This window comes from Littorina saxatilis, linkage group LG11, assembly GCF_037325665.1.
Source record: "Littorina saxatilis isolate snail1 linkage group LG11, US_GU_Lsax_2.0, whole genome shotgun sequence".
Taxonomy (NCBI): domain Eukaryota; kingdom Metazoa; phylum Mollusca; class Gastropoda; order Littorinimorpha; family Littorinidae; genus Littorina; species Littorina saxatilis.
Genome location: NC_090255.1, coordinates 4,137,891 through 4,157,661, shown reverse-complemented (window position 1 = coordinate 4,157,661; position 19,771 = coordinate 4,137,891). Strand labels below are relative to the sequence as shown.

Genomic DNA, 19,771 nt, shown 5'->3' with positions numbered 1-19,771 from the left:
TCCAAATATAACATATTTATATGTTTTTGGAATCAGAAAATGATGGAGAATAAGATGAACGTAAATTTGGATCGTTTTATAAATTTTTATTTTTTTTTACAATTTTCAGATTTTTAATGACCAAAGTCATTAATTAATTTTTAGGCCACCAAGTTGAAATGCAATACCGAAGTCCGGGCTTCGTCGAAGATTACTTGACCAAAATTTCAACCAATTTGGTTGAAAAATAAGAGCGTGACAGTGCCGCCTCAACTTTCACGAAAAGCCGGATATGACGTCATAAAAGACATTTATCAAAAAAATGAAAAAAACGTATGGGGATTTCATACCCAGGAACTCTCAAGTCAAATTTCATAAAGATCGGTCCAGTAGTTTAGTCTGAATCGCTCTACACACACACACACAGACACACACACAGACACACACACACACACACACACACACACACACACACACACACACACACACACACACGCACGCACGCACATACACCACGACCGTCGTCTCGATTCCCCCTCTACGTTAAAACATTTAGTCAAAACTTGACTAAATGTAAAAACAAGAACTCGTGTGTTGACGATAATGGTGAAGAGGAAATCCTCACCGTAATGTTTAATGAAAATTAATCTATCACGAAACTGCATAAGAACATGTCTACCGGAACAAAAGATACATTTCTCGATACTGTACATCTAGAAAGTTCATATACGTTATGAGCATTAAGGGATAATCATAAGTCTATCAGTATATTTAAATGAGTGAAATCTGTGTTCCTTGACACATACAGAAGGCAGACCTGTGCACATCTACGGTTTCTCCGTAATTTCTCCGGTTTTTATATGCAGAATACGGTGCTACGGATTTTTGATTAAAATTCCGAAATTTTATTTTTTATTTATTTATTTATTTATTTTATTTACGAGGATTTATATCGCGCACGTATCTCACCACACAAGGCGACTCAAGGCGCATGTTACCTATTAATGCCGTGTGAGATGGAATTTTTTACACAATATATCACGCATTCACATCGGCCAGTATTCCGATGTTTTACTCCAAAAAAAAAGTTTTGTACTTTTTTTCTGTTTTAAGATGTTTTGCGCTGCGTTGCGCTGAAAAGACGTTTTCCGATTTACTGGAAGCGCGCGTGTTCTCAGCATTGAGTCTCAAGGATGAAGATACAAAAATATTCAACCAATGAAAAGTCAGTTCGCCGATGACGCGCCGAATGTTTGCAGGATTGTATCGGCAAACCGCGAAGGTTACAGCTGCAACAAAACAAAACAAAAAAATTGGGGAATCCCCTGATTTGATGACGTCGCCGAACGTTCGCCGAACTAGTTCGGCGTGGTTCGGCTGTAGTTAGTAGCGGGCTTAACACCCGGGAACATGCCCCGAATGGTTTCACTGGGAGGGCGTAAAATAACATTATCATCAACCAAAACCTTTCCCCTTCAGATTCATCCATCATACCCGACGTTGTGCGAGGACACCCGCTGCGTCTACCCAAGCCACCCTTCCCGGCAGCTCAACTCGTCTTCTCCGATGCACCCATCCCCTTCAGGCCCTCATCAGAAAGTCTGACAGTTCTGCTGCCTGAGATGGAAACCAACCGCAGGAAGAGACGACAAGCGACGGTGACGATCTCCCAGTACCAGACATGTGAAGACATCTTCGTTAACAGCCAGTTTGGCAGGTGGGTGTATAATCATTTTATAGTACATTCACACAAAAACATGAAATTAACAACTCCCTGAAAACAACCAAGGACAGGTAACATTTTTGAGTCACTTGAGAAAAAGTGACTATGTAATCGGTCAGTGTTAGTCCGGCCGGCCGGCCGTAGACACCACCTTAACGTTGGACTTTTCTCGGAAACTATCAAAGCGATCGGGCTCATATTTTGTTTAGTCGTGACCTCCAATGACCTCTACACTTTAACGATGGTTTCGTTGACCTTTGACCTTTTTCAAGGTCACAGGTCAGCGTCAAAGGAAAAATTAGACATTTTATATCTTTGACAAAGTTCATCGGATGTGATTGAAACTTTGTAGGATTATTCTTTACATCAAAGTATTTACATCTGTAGCCTTTTACGAACGTTATCAGAAAAACAAGGGAGATAACTAGGCTTTTCTGTTCGGCAACACACAACTTAACGTTGGGCTTTTCTCGGAAACTATAAAAGTGACCGGGCTCAAATTTTATGTGAACGTGACTCATTGTGTTGTGAATAGCAATTTCTTCCTGTCCATCTGATGCCTCATATAATATTCAGAACTGCGAAAGTGACTCGATCGAGCGTTTGCTCTTCTTGTTGGAACGTTTAATTCGGGAAGAGAACCAGCACGGTGGCCTAGTGGTAAGCGGCGTCCGCCCCGTGATCGGGAGGTTGTGGGTTCGAACCCCGGCCGGGTCATACCTAAGACTTTAAAATTGGCAATCTAGTGGCTGTTCCGCCTGGCGTCTGGCATTATGGGGTTAGTGCTAGGACTGGTTGGTCCGGTGTCAGAATAATGTGATTGGGTGAGACATGAAGTCTGTGCTGCGACTTCTGTCTTGTGTGTGGCGCACGTTTTTGTCAAAGCAGCACCGCCCTGATATGGCCCTTCGTGGTCGGCTGGGCGTTAAGCAAACAAACAAACAAACAAATTCGGGAAGAGACAACACATTCACAAGAACCTCGGCCTAACTGCCTTTCTCTTTTGAAGTCCTGAAAATTTTAGTGCATTTTTCAGTTTTTTGTTTCCACTTGCGTATTTAATAAATGTATTTAACATTCTATATATGTTACAGGGAATAACAAAATTTAGGGAATAAGCTTAATCACTGAAATTTTAAGGGAATAGGCTTATTCCCTGTTTCAACTGGGGAGTAAGCTTATTCCCTAAAAAAATCAGGGATTTAGCTTGTACCCTGAAATGGGAGGTCATTTTTTTGACTTATTCCCTGATTAGTGCAGCAATATTTTTATCTTGTATTTTGATCCTTGTGTATTCATGAATAAACCAATGTTTAAAGCAACAAATCTTGTATTAGTGTTTCTGTTTGTGTGCTTTAAACTAATCAGGGAATAAGCCAAAAAAATGATCTCCCATTTCAGGGTACAAGCTAAATCCCTGATTTTTTTAGGGAATAAGCTTACTCCCCAGTTGAAACAGGGAATAAGCCTATTCCCTTAAAATTTCAGTGATTAAGCTTATTCCCTAAATTTTGTTATTCCCTGTAACATATATACCTTGTAGCTATTGATGGTTTGGATTTGTGTTCGTCAGAGTTTTTTTGAAATATCAGATACTGATGTTACATTAAAAGTCCGTTTTAACGGTTGAGTAGCTATTCATCAGATACCGTTGTTGTGTTCGGTGATGTAGGCTTGAACTTCCAAACCCATTTAAAATAGACGGAGACAACAGCCGTAGAGTTCCTCGTGTTTATTTAACTAAGGAGTCAGAGTAGAGATACTTAATGAAATAATAGTGTATATTTCAAAGTTTGCGGAGACAACAGCCGTAGAGTTCCTCGTGTTTATTCCACGAAGGAGTCAGAGTAGAGATACTCAATGAAATAGGCCTAATAGTGTACTAACATTTCAAATTCTGTACGTTTGAAAGTACATGTATCAAACAAAGTATCAAACAAAGTATCAAACAGAAACACACTCAATGCAGGAACTCGGGCAGGTAAATTAATCAGAGATGATTGTTTCAGGGTCTGTGCGAATGCCAGCTCGTCAGTGCAAACACAGTTCTTGTTCCGCTGTTACATGGCACTTCAAAGCACGGGAGACCTGTCGTCTACGGAAGATTCCATCGTAGGCTACGCTTCCTACTGCCAGCAGGTGCTGAGCCTTCCGCAGTGGCCGGCACAGTCCCTGTGCACTGATCGTCCTCAGGTAAGGATGGAGTTAAGGTGGTGTTTGTGTACATGGGGTGTGTTCTTGTCTATGTGTGCGTGAGAGAGAGAGAGAGAGAGAGAGAGAGAGAGAGAGAGAGAGAGAGAGAGAGAGAGAGAGAGAGAGAGAAACACTGTGTGTTTCTGCAAGTACGTGAGTATGTGTGTGCGTGCATGCGTACGTGCGCGTGTGTGTGTGTGATTTTGTATGCACATACGTATGCGTGCATGACCAGCTGAGCACGGTAGGAAGAATAATGCTGTGTATTGTGTCACAATTTTGATTTGCTGATCTTGTATGTACATGGCGAAGCAATATACGATTTTCCTCTGACAAATATCTTCAGACGTGCTCGTGTCCACGTGTTTCCGACACACCCCTCGCTAGTGATTGGCCCCTCCAATGTTTGTCCGAGTAAAAAGCAAGGGTATTCACTCTGTCGCAATCCATACAAACCCGAAAAAGTTATTTTCGGAATTCGTCTGTGGAAAATTTGCCACACAAAGCCTGAAAGGCCCGATACTAAAATATATACTTTTCTTGTAGCCATGCTTGCTTCACACATAAATAGCATCACATGATTTCTGTTTCTCTGTGCGGAATAGCCCAGTAGGACAAACACTATTGGAGGACTAGATTATTTGTAATGACAGATTTGTTCAAAGTGAGTTTATTGTTGGTCGTGTAGGTGGCAGCAGTGACGGTGGTACAGAGTCTCTGCGGCACGCCATGCTACTTCGGCTCCAAGTCTGACACCGATACAAACACCTGTCAATGTAACCATGGTTACTGGGGGGCTTCCTGCAACCAGACGTGTCCAGGAGGGGCAGACAACGCCTGTTCTGGTTTCGGCACCTGCCACCAAACCACCGGAGCGTGCGACTGTCCAGTCAACCGTGAAGACCCGAGCTGCTCGTCGTGCTCGCCTGGCTGGATGGAAGACGGCTGCCAAATCTCTGAGACTTGGGACACGACGGGAAAATCCTCTTCAGTTCACAGAGCCTGGCTCCAGCCACTCGGTCACATAGTGAACGCTGATGGGCTGGGCTTCTACGTGAAGACAACGGGTGTGTATTCCTTGCTCGCCGTATCAAACAGACTGATGGTTCAGGGCAAGTTTGTCAGGTGCTTCCAGAACTTCACGTGTGCTACCTTCGTGTCTGTCATGGCGGGGAATGCAAGTAGCGGTCACGCTAGAATCACTGTCCAGGCTCCGACCACCAGCGACAAAAAGCCTGATGTGTTCGTTGGCAACACTGCAGTAGCTGTGGACACTGACTTGTTCTTCCAAGGTGTTACCCTGTCGCGAAAATCCCTGACAGAAGTGTTGGTGTCTGTGTCTCCCGACCTTGACATTATTGTCAGCAGTTGTGGACTGTATCTGACCGTTGCCATTGGGATTCCAGCACCCTACATTACGGCCACCTCAGGACTTCTGAGTGGTTCAGGACTGACGAACTCATCACAGAAGCTGCAGCACCTGAAAGCAAATCACTCTGTTATGAATTTCTGCAGAGGAGGCGTGAACGAACAACAAACCTTGACCGCAAAATCAACATCATCAATCCTTGAAGGGCTAACCTCTGTCGCTTTGACAACAACGGCTAATGCTTCGCTGGAATTTTCAGCTTTCTTGACACCAGACTGTGAAGCGTTCATACACTATCCTTCCCCGTCACACAAACTTCAGACGTCCAGTGGTTTCAGTCTGCATATGGGAGGATCCGCCGTTTACACCAATTTCTCCCTCCCTTCCGCCGCTGACAACATAACGGTCGAGTTCATGGTCCGACAACTCCAGGTTTCCCCAGAGAGACAGGTTCTCTTCTCCTTCACTCACCAGGAGGCGCTGTTGATCTTCCTGCAGAACAACACAGTCTTCGTGGAAGCGTCAGTTCCCGCAAACGTCTCAACCTACGACACGGGTGTCAAGCTGAACTTGAACGACTGGAACAAGATCATGTTCACCTACGACGAACGTTCAGGGGAGCTGACGTTCTACCACTTCAACAGCACAGCGTGGGTAGAGAGGCGAGACTTCATCATCCAGCAAGCGCTCTTCGACACCCCCGGTGTGTTAGCTGTGGGTAGCTGGCAGCCACCGGAAGATGGGTCTCCCCACCCACGCAGCCACCCGTTTGCCGGTGAGATCGAGAACCTGCTGGTGTGGGACAGCATTGTGGAACCCAACCTTGTGCCTGACGTGTGGCTGATGGATCCCAACCTTGCTCGACCAGCCTTGACCTCTGCTTGGACTTTCGATGAAGGTCATGGCCTTACAACAGTGGACTTTGTCGGAGATCAGTACCTGGTTTTACCGTCCCCTCCCTTGACCTCGCCTCACTGGTTGGCGTCTGATGTGGACTACATACTGACCGCGCGATCTGGATCGGCTGTGGACACTGTTCTTGCTGCTACACATACATCCCAAGGGGTGGATGCTTGCCGTTTTTTTATCGAAGACTTGAACGCCACAGGTTGTGCAAACCTTAGCACCGCTACAAAGCAGGACCTGACAGCTCTGTGTCAGTACACTCTCAACACTGCTCACTACGAAGACGCTGCTCTCAACACTATCCTCACCTACGCTGTGCTGTGTCACGACTCTCTTACCGTTCCACAAACACACGTCAAGCATGTCTGCGAAGCTGAAAACTCGTGGAACAATTCTCCTGTCTGCTCACCGACTTGTGTGTTCGGATCTCTAAGTCAGAGCACCGCCAACAGCAGTAACCTGTGTGAATGCTCAGAAGGATACTACGGCTCGCAGTGTGTGAGTGTGTGTCCTGGTGGGTCTGGCTCGCCGTGCAGTCACCACGGCGTGTGCAACAGTGACGGAAACTGCAGCTGTCAATGGAACTGGGCAGGGTCCAGCGACTGTTCTGCCTGCAGTAGTGGACTGACCGGCACTGACTGTTCCATCCTCTCAGTCTCTCCTCTGACTACGGGCAGCCAGCAAGCAGCGGTCATCACCAGCACAGCAGATGTCATCACCTTCACCGGGCTTCAGTTCTCTCTCTCAGGTCTTCGTGGCGTGCACACCGTCTTCGTGGACTCAGTTTCCAGCCCCAGCACCCAAGTGCAGGTCATGTTCGTCTCGTGCTCCTACGGTTCATGTGCTGCCGGTGTGGCCTTGACCCATGAAGGTCACAATGTCACCGTGCTGCCTTCGCCACAGAATGCTCTACCAGATGTGTACATGAATGGGACCAAGCTTCTCCTACCTGCAAACAGAACATTCTCACCCACGTTTCGCCTGACCATGACCTCTGTAACCACACTGACCTTCACCCTTGGCACCGTTGACCTTGACGTTGTAGCAAAAGGAGGTTATGTTGAGGTTGTGGTGAAAGCAGACACTTCCACCTGTACTAGTTCTGGTGGCTTGCTGGATGTCTGTGGGACCCCTACCCAGTCGCTCTACAACCCTGTCTCATCAAAGTCCCTGAAGGATCTTCATGAAAAGATAGAAACAGACTTCAAAGCGACAGGCAGTGAGGTGCTCTTCCAACTCTCAGCACAGAAGGATCCGTTCTCTTCTTCAGCAGCGAGCTACTCGCTCTCCTTCAACGGCACGTCAGCGTGGTCAAAAGCCATCACACTACCATCCTCAGTGTCTGCACTGCAAGACTTCACCATCAGTCTTCATGTCAGGCCAAAGTCCTACGGCGGAACTGTGCTGGCCTTCGGAAAGAACTCAACCTTCGCCATTACCAATGACAGTCCTCTGAAGATACAGTGTGGAGGGAGGGAAGTCGACACAGGCTTGAGTCTAACCTTGGATCGATGGAACCAACTCATCGTCACCGTCCTGCAGAGCGAACAGAACGTCCATGTGTTTGTCTACAACGAGGACACGACTATCCAACACAAGGTCCTTCCCCAGCACTGTGAAACTACAGTCGTACACGGAGCTGTCGTGTCTCTGGGAGAGTGGGTTCCGTCCCCTGACGACAGTCCTCGAGAACTTAGAGAAAGCTTCACCGGAGAAGTGGATGAGTTAGTTGTGTGGTCCACAGCCATCCCAACAGCTGTAGTGTTCCAGGTCTACGCCATGGATGTCGACGTCTCGGCCTTCAGGTCTGTCCTGGCTTCCCTCCTCAAGCTGAACGAAGGTCTGGGTACTGTTGCCCATGACAACCTTCTGTCCTCTAACGACCTTCTCCTGCCCTCCTCTCCGTGGCCTTCACCCGTTTGGGCCCTGTCGGATCTCCAGCTTCAGTCGTCTTCACGCAGTGAGGTTGCAAGCAAGCTGCCAGCAGATCAGACAGTAATCCAGCTGTGTGATGCTTTCTTCACCTCCGCCTCAGTGACCACAACCTGCTCCATCAAGAGTCTCGCGTGGTTCAGAGCCAAGTGCTTGGACTTTGCTGCTGCGGCTGGATCCAGCGAAGGGGCGGTAGTTGCCATGGCAACGTTCATCAACGTGTGCAGCGTGAGTGGAGCAGACGTGACAACCATCTACAGAGCTCTGTGTGATACGACGCCTAACATTCCCCCGTGGCTACAGAGACGCTGCACTGACTGCGCGTTTGGATCTCTGACTGACAGCGTCGCAAACAGCACTTTCAACATGACGTGCTCCTGCCTGCCTGGTTTCTGGGGTCCTGGTTGCCATAGCAACTGCCCAGGTGGTCATCACAACCCATGCAACGGCCAAGGGAGGTGTAGCGATGAGGACGGAGTGTGTTGGTGCGACAGACACTGGGCGGGGACAGACTGCAGCTCCTGCGCTCCTGGCTGGGAGGGTGAGAGCTGCATCATCAGCACAAACTTCACAACCACTGCTTCAACTTCTGCCGTCAGTGTTGTCGGACAGGTCACGCCTCTCGGCCGCGTCATCACGTTCGATGGCGTCACGTTTGATATCTTGAAGTACGGCCTTTTCAACCTCGTGCATGACAGCAGCTCTCAGACTGTGGTTGCCATCCAGGTCGTGCCCTGTACCACTGGACTCTTCTCCTCGCACTGTGTAGGATCGTTGATTGTCGGGTCAGAGTCAAACAGGTTGGAAATTAGCCACAAAGGGTTCGGGGAGAACAAGATCACATTATTCGCTGACAATTCTGAGCTGGTCGTGCGAGGAAGTCTGACTGTAGGAAAACTGAAGTTTGTGTATGCCAGCTTCTCCACTCTGAAAATTTCTACCACTGACCGGTCTCTCAACATCACAGTCATAGTGGTCAACACTAACTTGCTCGTCACAGTATCAGCACAGAAAAGCACCTGGTTTACCGGCAGCTCAGCTGTATTCGGTTTGATGGCATCATGCAACACGCGCCTGAACATCCAGTACGCTAAGTGCTTGAATCAGTCTTTCCACGTCTGTAACAACACTCGGGCAACTACGCTACCATCAACCTGCAACCAGCGTCTGTCCCTGACTGCTCTGCTCAACTTTGTCACTGTCCAACGCTACGTAACGCCCTCGACCACCTCTCCACAAGGAACAATCGTCACAGAGGCGTGTCTGAGGATGAACAACTCGGGAACAGTAGTCAGGGCAGTTTCTCTTCCAACGCAGCGCTTCTCTCTAGAGTTCCACGTGAAAATGTTGAGCACTGGCGGGGTTCTGGTGGCCTACGTGACAGACGCGAACACCTTCTTTGTCCTGGGATGCTCCGGATCAGAGTTTGTGGTCTTCGCTGCAGGCGTGAAGATCCAGACCGGACTGACGATCACTCTCAATGTCTGGACACAGGTCTTGGTTTCCTGGCACTCTGCTCTCGCCACCGTAGAAATCTACGTCACCGATCTCAACGGTCTCGTCGCCTTCAAGGCAGTCAGACTTCAAGCAGATGTGTTCCCGCCAGGTGGTGTCCTCACCTTCGGACTGCCCCCTCAAGGACTGGGCGTGGCTACCAACGTGGGCGTGTTCCGTGGGATGATTGACGAGGTGAGGGTGTGGTCACGGCCAACCAATCCCAGCGTAGTCAGCCAGACGTGGAGGATGACGGTCAAGGGCACTACACCTGACCTTCACCTTCACTGGCCCCTGAACGACGGGACTGGCATGGCAGCTTCAGAGAGACGCCGCCGATCCACAATGTATGCTGTAGACGTGAAGAACCCGCCCACCTGGGAGGTGTCCGACCTGACCCTGGTCGCCAAGGAGAGGCAAGAATCTGGAGTCTTCGCTGAAGTAGAACAAGCGGCATCTGACACTGTCTTACCAGTAAAACCTGGCTCCAACTCAGCACTTGAAACACAAACGACTTGCAACAATTTGCTGAGAAACGTGACGGGGATTCCGCAGTGTTCTGGCACGTTCCCCGACACACAGAGTCTGGAAGAGCAGTGCAGTGACATGGTGCACAGCACGGGCAGTTCGCTCAACGCTGAACTCTTCGCTCTAGCCCTGGCCCAGTTCTGTCAGGAGAAACAAGAGCTAACAGCATCTCCTCTACAGTCGCAATGCAATCACCTTCAACATGTTGGCTCTGTGCTGCCCTACTACGGCCCCCGCTGTGACAGTGGCTGCATGTTCGGCTGGACTCCAGGCCTCGCCTCCTGTCTCTGTTACCATGGCTACTGGGGGGTCTCGTGCAGCCAGCTGTGTCCGTTCACTGCCCGAGGCGTGTGCAGCAGCAATGGTCAGTGCTCCAGCCAGGCAGGGACTTGCACGTGCTCGCCCAGATGGCTTCACTCGAGCGTGACAACACAGAACTACTGGACGAACGCCGTCACGGTCACTGACGTTGGCTACGCTTGCACAACCTGCACGGATGAGTGGAGAGGAGGTGACTGCAGCATGACGGTGACCAGGGTGGTGGAGGAGGGGGTATGGCGGGCTGCTCTCACCTTCAGCAACTACTTGACCACCTGGGACGGAGCATCTGTCAGACTCGTCACACCTGGCACGTACAACCTCATCCAGGTGGAAGGGGTGAAGGTCACCGCCTTGTTCTTGCCTTGCCCCCACATCCGTCTCTGTCGCTTCGTCTCGAGAGTCTCTGTCTCCGTTGAGACTGTTCACATCCTCGTCTCTGTGGGGCTGAGAGGCAGCAACAACTTTTCTGTGGCCATGTATGCTGAGGACAAGTTCCAGGACTTCTTCTTCCCTATGGCTAAAACGTTTGGACGAGTGGCTTTGACATGGAAGGTTCGCGGTTACCTGAGAGTGACTGTGGATGACAAACTGAGCGTCTTGATCAGCAGCAGTCCTGCAGGACTGAGTGTAGGCGCCAGAGTACACCGAGACTGGTTCACCAAGACTTCAGGACTGTTGGGAACTCCTGACGGTAACCACATCAACGACATCCTGCCCTCAACAGTAGTATCCGACACTGAGATCACTGCAGCCAAAGTCTCAGAGCATCAACGAAGGAGTTTTATGCTGACTGACCAAGAAATAGCCACGAAACTTGGGGATGTTTTAGCCGGTCAGAACCTCTCCTCCTGTGGTCACATGCTGAGACTGGCCCATCACAGAGTCACCTTCGCCAACCTCAACGCTGCTGTGACCAAGCAACTGACCTTGACGTTGTGGGTGAGGTCAGACACTCTGCTGAGTTCGTCAACCGCAATACTAGAAATAACAACATCTGTGGGCGTGATCTCGGTATCGTTACATCAGCACGTCATTCTCCTCACCTGGTTCGGGACAGAAACAGCCTCTCTCCGCCCGGATCACATTCAAAAGTGGACCTACCTGGCTGTAACTTGGGACGGGAGTGCAGGCTCACTGACAGCCTTCGCAATCCAAGAAACCGGCTTTGATTACGCTACCCTCACCACCACGGCAGTCTCTCAACACCAGTTTCACATTTTGAACGTACAACTGCTTGGCCCACAGAGTAACGACGCTGCTGTCGAAGTGGAACTCCTGAGAGTGTGGCAGGCAGCAAAACCTCTCGAATCCATCGCTCAGGACCTTAAAGTCTATGCAGCTGACCCCGACCTTGACCCCAAAACGTCTCTCCCAGTGCTCGTAATGTCTGCAAGCTTTGACGAAGGTGAAGGCTCAAGCACCGCCATGTCAGTGCACTCCAGCACAACCAGCGTCAACATGTCGGGAGTGATTGATGTGCCTGGACCATCCGCCCTGGCTCCGCCCGGTGTGTGGAGACCGTCTACCATCCCCGTCCTCGATGTCGTCATGCCCGATGACGTGTTCCGCACAGCAGACACCAACACTTCCGCTCAGGCGTGTCTGGCTGCACTCCAGGAGCAGAAACTCGATCATCTCTGCTCCGACCTCCACGCCTTCATCAGCGTGTACTTGGAAGCGTGCGTGCGCGAACACCAGCGAACTGGGAACGCCAACATGACCTCCACTGTAGCGAACATGCTGGCCTTCTACTGTCAGACGACGAACCACCTCGGGGAGTGCGAGCTGGATGGATACGTCGACTTCTGTCAACAGGTTGGAGAAGATGTGTTCCCAGTGTGGGCGATCATCGTCATCTGCGTGGCGATACTGCTTCTCGGATCCTGCTGCTGCTGCTTTGTCGCCTTCGTCGTCACCAAGAATAAGAAGAAGCGAAAGCACGAGCGAAGTCTTGCAGGAGCAGTTTCCAGGCTGAGCTTTGAGGCAGAAACTTCATTCAGTGGTGAGCGAATCCCAGATCAAGGTCTCGGCAGCAGTGACCACGGATTCGTCAATCCAGCCTTTGGCCGCGGATTCCCCCACGCAGCTGCTCCGGTGGCCACTTCGGGAGCAAAGGTCAAGGTCAAAGGGGCTAGGAGTAAAATGAACGAGAAGGAAAAAGGAAAGGTTGGGACCAGACCCGAGTCTGGTGGTGGTTTTAGAGGAACTAGCTTGATGGGAGGAACATCCAGGCCAGGAAGCAGTTCGTCAGAAAGACCCGGCTCCAGCTTCGACGAGCGGCCTCACCTTGAAGCGTGGTCCGTACCACTGGAGAGGAAACACCCGACGCGAGGAAAGGAGCAGAAATTGAGAGAAGATACCCCCAGAGATCCCAGGGCTCCCTTAGGTTTCTACACCTCTCACGACCCTCAGGGCAGCGAGATGTTCATCTACAGCCCAGAGAAGAACCAGCAGATCATGGCCAGCGTAGCAAGGGAGGGAAGCAGCGCATCGCTAGGGGACACCACTCTTCACTTCGAAGACAGAAGGGCAAGGTCGCTGGGTCAGGACATGTACCGCTTGCAGAGCGTGCAGGACGCTGAGAAGATCATGGTCGATGACCTTGAACTGGAGGAACCTCGCCCTGTCGTGTTCCGTCACCATGGCGACGACCTTGGTGAAGGTCATCGCGCCCGAGGCAGCCGCCGGTCGGCCCGGTCAGGGAGCCCCCGGACATCCCAGACCACGCAGCACATCAACCTGGCTTTCAGTGACGAAGACTAGCTTCCAACATGAACTGCCAGTGTACGTTCCACAATCTAGACTCGACCCATTACCCTTTGCAGTGTTTTAGTGGAATATCAATTGATCATAAACACAAGAGAAGTCTCAACTACTGATTTAAGACAGAAATGCTAACAAAGAATGTACGAAAAGGAACAAGCGACTGCAGGTGACAAGAACAAGAACAAGTTAACAGTGACAATGTACCCACCCCTACCAGAAACACCAACAGTAAAAACACAGACCAAAGAATTTACGGCCAAGAATTTACACGGACTACTCTTGACGCTTCTAATCTTCTAATAATTTTTATGTAAAGCGCGGAGAGCATAGATTCCTGTGGTTCGCGCTGTATATGCCGTCATAATTATTATTATTATGAATCAAAGTACCTTAAATTCGGAATGATCATGTTTGAAAAAATGTAAATAATACTCGTACTTAACCGGTGTGTTTATTGTTATTCAGTATGCTTTTGGCCCTTACATTTATTCAGATCAGCGCTCTTCCATTATTTTGTTTTTTGTTTTTGCGGGTTGTTGTATTAAATCATGTGCTTAAACTATAACATAATTTCTTGGTTATTGACACACCTTCCATACAAAAACATATCAAATATAAATTGTATGAACAATCTTCGGTTCCAAGCCATTGTGTACGTGATTGTGTTTCCATTTATTTAAAGATTTTTTATTTTTATTATTTTTTTTAAAGGTGTATTGTTGCTGTAATTAAGATTATTATATTTAAGATTGATTGTAAGGCGCTTAGAACTATTTAAGGGTTTGCGCCATATAAATACTTGTATTATTATTATTATTATATATCAACTTTTTCTTTTTTCTAAAGTTTTCTGTTTTTGCTTTTGTCTTATTTTTTTAACCTGTTGCATTGAAAAGTTGGGTTTCAGATAAGTATGTACAAACCATACGGTAGTGCTACAGATTTACCTCATGAGTATAAAACATTTACCTACTGGATATTATAAAGCAGACTGAATTTAATAGTGTAAATATCTTAATCTTTAGCCTCGGTGAAACCAATCAACACATTTTTTTCTTAAGTCCTTTATCGATTTGCTTTACACACACACACACACACACACACACACACATGCACACACACACACATGCACGCAAACACACATGCACGCAAACACATGTACGCAAACACACACACGCAAACACACACACACAGAAACGTGCACACATGCACACACAACTGAAACACCCAATCACATTCCACCAACACCTTCAACAACGCGCACACATACACATAACTCACATAGCATCACTATCATGAACAATGAATTATGTGCACTCACCCTTAACATGCATCTACCAACGTACACAACACAGACACACATATACAAACTCAAACATACAACCACCACCGAAAGACACACACACACATGATATGCCTGCTCTCTGACTCTCTCTTTCTCCACTTGTTAATGTTCATAACTGTGTGCATTGAAACATGCTGGTGACATTTGAAGTGCCTTCAAAAGAAACAGGGGAATTCCGGTTTTGTTTTGTTTGTTTGTTTTTAGGGGGGGGGGGGGGGAGGGGTGGCAGAAGGAGGTGTAACAAGAATATTTGAGAACATGGTGTGCCATGATCTTTGTGTCCAACTGAGGCATATTCTTTTTTCTTTCTTAATTTCAATCACGTTTGGGTTATGATATCCGACAAACATATAATTGGTCCCTTTTGCTTCTTGCTATGGAGATCTGTGTGGAATGCTTTATGCTGCATTGTTTTGATCGTTTTTTTGCCATTTTATCTGCCAGGCTTTATATCGAGTGTTACAATATGAATCATGTTATATACCTGTTAGCATTCCATTAACTCATCATTCTGCTGGAGTTTGACCTGTGATATCAATTTGACAAATATTTACTTTTTTATGCATCTTTTTGTACTAATTGATAGTTTTGATATAAACCTTTACATCACATGAATTCAGTGTGTATTTGAATGTGTGTGTTTGTCTGAATGTCTCTGTATATATGTGTTCCTGTTTGTGTGTGTGTGTGTGTGTGTATAAACCTTTACATCACATGAATTCAGTGTGTATTTGAATGTGTGTTTGTCTGAATGTCTCTGTATATATGTGTTCCTGTTTGTGTGTGTGTGTGTGTGTGTATAAACCTTTACATCAAATGAATTCAGTGTGCATTTGAATGTGTGTGTTTGTCTGAATGTCTCTGTATATGTGTTCCTGTTTGTGTGTGTGTGTGCGTGTCAGTGTGTGTGTGTCCTTGCTCACGTGTGTGCAAACTGTGTCGAGTGTGTTTATTTTGCAAGATATAATCACGAGAAAACACTCACAAAAACAAAAACACAAAACAACAAAATTAACACACCCACACACCCAACCCAATGAAATAAAGTTAGAAATGCCTTAGCCACACAAAACACATGTGGACACAAACAGCAGTTATTTGACACAATGGCAATATTTAATTCAATACTACATTCAAACAATTCATAAATTATCATTGTCAATTCATATCCATTCAATAAATTCATTATATACAAATGTATGCCATATTTTATGCATTTACTCTGGTGATCTGTACAGTGGAACCCCCCTTTTAAGACCAAAACAATCTGACAAAATCAGGTCTTAAAAAGGAGGGAGTCCTAAAATGGGGGTACATTTACACAGGCTATGAACAGAACATCTGAGAAAACATGGTCTTAAACCGGGGGAGTCTTAACCCTTACACTGGTGCAATTCTGTAACACATGTTACATAGCCACTGGTGCAATTCTGTAACACATGTTACATTATGCCACTGGTGCAATTCTGTAACACATGTTACATAGCCACTGGTGCAATTCTGTAACACATGTTACATAGCCACTGGTGCAATTCTGTAACACATGTTACATAGCCACTGGTGCAATTCTGTAACACATGTTACATAGCCACTGGTGAATTAACAGAGAAAAATAAAGAAAAACGGTCATATAGGTTTTCGCATCCATGGGAGGAAATCGGAACCTACCAAACAGACTGAGCCAGTAGCGCGACATATGTCGTGACAACCAGTAGCGCGACAACCAGGTAACAGTAAACGTAAAGTAGCGCGACAAATGTCGTGACAACCAGGTAACAGTAAACGTAAAGTAGTGCGACAAATGTCGTGACAACCAGGTAACAGTATACATAAAGTAGCACGACATATGTCGCGACAACCAGGTTACAGTATATGTAAAGTAGCGCGACATATGTCGTGACAACCAGGTTACAGTAAACATAAAGTAGCGCGTCATATGTCGCGACAACCAGGTAACAGTAAACGTAAAGTAGCGCGACATATTATGTCGCGACAACCAGGTAACGGAATATGTAAAGTAGCGCGACATATGTCGTTTTCTTTATTTGGTGTTTAACGTCGTTTTCAACCATTCAAGGTTATATCGCGACGGGGAAAGGGGGGAGATGGGATAGAGCCACTTGTGGGGGGGGGGGTTTAAGTTTTCTAGAACAAAGAAAAAACAACTCAGAAATCGGATGTCGACTCAACAATAGACGGTGTTCAGATATAACTGGTTTGTATTGGTTGTGAAAGAGAGAGTTACCCTTGATTTTCTGGGAACAAATAATTGACACCACGTTCTTGTACACGTGTTTGAGACACACCCCTCGCTATTAACTGACCGATAATGTCACGTGATGTTATTTGTCCCCGTAAAAGCAAGGTCAAGGGCATTCACTCTTTCACAACACATACAAACCCAACAGAGTTATTTCCACAAGTTGTCTATCGTGCTTCAAACTCAAATATATACCCAATACATGTATACCTCCAGAAAAATCTCTGGTAATGTAGATCACATATAATAATATGTTCCCCTCCACCACAGAATGAGTCGCATGTCACCTAAATTGCATGATATTCATATTTTTACATTTTCCTAACAAGTTTTTTATGCTCTATCCAGTGGTGAAAACCGTTATTAGAAAATAGGAAAAAGTTCTCGAGTTATAAGCCTGTAACTAAGGTGACCCTCACGCTGTTACCAGACACTTATATTAAGCCTAGCGCAGAACCGCGCGAGGTAACATGCGACTCATTCCGTGGTGGAGGGTCACATACTGTAAGAAAATTGTGCATTCAAGAAAGACGAGGAGAAGTAAGAGAAAAACACAACACGTTGCATTGATAATGCACAAAAGCACAGTACTAATTCACAAACAGAATAAGTAGTATAGATCTGAAATCCAAAAACGGATATACTGCTAACGTCACAAAATTCAGTGGAGATTTGAGAATAATAGTGGCGATGATTTGATGTCAAACAATGTTGACTTATAATTCTCAGAAGCAAATTAATTATCATGAAGGATACAAAACTGACCCATCCAACCCTTGTCTTCCCTCTCTGAGTCCCAGGGATTTGAGAAAGAGAATTTATTTTGACAGAGTTATCATCTACGTCTTATTTCAAGTATTGTGTGTGAGCCAATGCATGGCGATTAACTAGCAGCAACTTGAAAAGGAGACGCAAAACATAGAATAAGGTCAACAATGGCATTCACACACACACACACACACACACACACACACACACACACACACACACACAGAAACAAACATGAAGTCTACCCACCCTCCCCCCCCCCTCGCCCCCCCTCCAACTGGCAGAAAGACAGACACACATTCTCTTTATACAAGGCTTATTCACATACATCCAGAGAAAGCACACTCAACTGGTCTTACAAGGTCTGTTGTGCACACACATAAAGTTACAACTTGGAATCCTGCACAATGCAATATTAACACATCATAGATAACTTATTTGTTATCAAACACACATGCACACCGAGGCTCACGGTAACACACACGCACACTGACACACACACGTTCACACTTTTATGTAGCATACAAAGCATACATAGAGCAGGATTTACACACATACGCATTTATACACACGCACACATGCAAACACAAATGTACACAAACACTTGAATAGTAGTACAGTACACACACTGTAAAATATACACACATACTTGTACACTCACTCCTGGGTGCATTAAACTGCAAAACCTTTCCAATTTATACAAATATTTTGCTTTGTTAGTGTTCATTCAGAAAAAAAAGTATTAAGTTTAATTTGATTGTAAAGATTGTATATATTTTCTTGACTGATTCTTTGAAGAGTATAATATTTCTACACACAGAAGCCCTCAAGCATTCTGTATGGCTTTACATGATTACTTCTTGTGTAAGCAATTGTATACATTGCCGGGATTTCACAGCCACCTAGACACATACCAAAAATCACCATCCTGGCTTCTTCCTGTGGAAGGTAGGATTGGGTTTTTTACCCGAGTTAATTGTATATACACGTATTGACAAAGGTGTTAATTACAAAATTAATTCAGCAGAAATTGCCACTCTCCACAGAAAGCTTTCAACACGTTCTGAGTGTGGGTATGTGTCCAAAGGGAGGGCTGCTCTAATCACAAGTGACAGCCGGCTGGGCCCAGGTGCACACACTGCAAGAGGGTGTCACCCAAACGGGAGGGAACAAACTACGGCGTCTCATTCGTTACAATCACAACAAATCTCAATTTCAACCAATCCAACACTGTGGCTGGCTCCAACCCGGTTGGTAACTTTCTCGTGCACCCTGGACACACGCGTGTTGGCGGTGTACACAATAGCATACACATTAAGGACAGTACTACATTGTACTAGCAAAGCATTAGAAATGTGAGGTGTGAGTCTGACACAAATAAACTGTTTGAGAAAATCGAGTTTTGATGGGGAGAGTATAAGAGAATGCTTACTGTCCTACAGGCTAAATATTTCGCCTCTTAAGGACAAGATATGGGTTGTATGATTCGAGTTTTACGCCCTCACAAGTGTATGCGTGTTTAGGTGGTATAAGCCATCAGCACCTATGGCAGAATGACCAAGATCTTTTACGTGCCATTGTGGTGACACGGGAGTGGGACATGGCTTCCGTCTCTGGGTCTGCACATAAAGTTGACCCGTGTCCGTCCCGGCCCGAATTCGAACCTGCGACCTTCCGATCACAAGTCCAGTGCTCTACCAACTGAGCTACCGGGCCCCCACGGGAGAGTAGACTAGGCACTAAACTGATATATACACAGACCTGTTTACCCCCATAAGTGTTTTGGAGTAATGCTCAGCCCCAAAAATAGTAATCCTGGCACAAAAATAGTAATCATCCAGCATTCGTCGCCAATTACAACGCACATGACAACTGTGTCTGCGAAACGCAATCATGCACATATAATATATCTATCATTCACAAACAAAACACATCACTGATCAGTCAGTTTTTGTAGTCATCATAATTTCAAAGAAGATCACATCAAAAGCACATGCATCACTGATTCTTTTTCTTTTGCTCGTAGTAGGCCTTTTTCAGTGTGTCAAGCGCTTCTCTACTGTACTTGCGCTTGCCAAATGAGTGAGGGCGAGACTTCCCCACTAGAAGGCTCTCCAGCGTTTCATCAGACAGACATGATCTCTGATCAGTCCTGTGCTTTTTCACCCCATTTTGCCATTGAAAAAA

The 19,771-nt window shown here is 46.5% G+C and overlaps 2 protein-coding genes across 2 annotated transcripts in view; one reads left to right on the top strand and one right to left on the bottom strand.

Moving 5' to 3' along the window:
- The window catches only part of LOC138980650 (uncharacterized), a 200,108-nt gene extending 184,937 nt beyond the window's left edge, over window positions 1-15,171 (top strand). The window contains exons 139-141 of the mRNA XM_070353559.1: window positions 1,425-1,696; window positions 3,712-3,895; window positions 4,584-15,171. Of these exons, the coding sequence (XP_070209660.1) occupies window positions 1,425-1,696; window positions 3,712-3,895; window positions 4,584-13,208 (9,081 nt within the window). The 3' untranslated portion in view covers window positions 13,209-15,171. The remainder of the gene's footprint in view (window positions 1-1,424; window positions 1,697-3,711; window positions 3,896-4,583) is intronic.
- Window positions 1-19,771, bottom strand: part of LOC138979446 (uncharacterized) — an 80,251-nt gene that overhangs the window by 39,038 nt on the left and 21,442 nt on the right. The gene's annotated exons all lie outside the window — the stretch shown is intronic.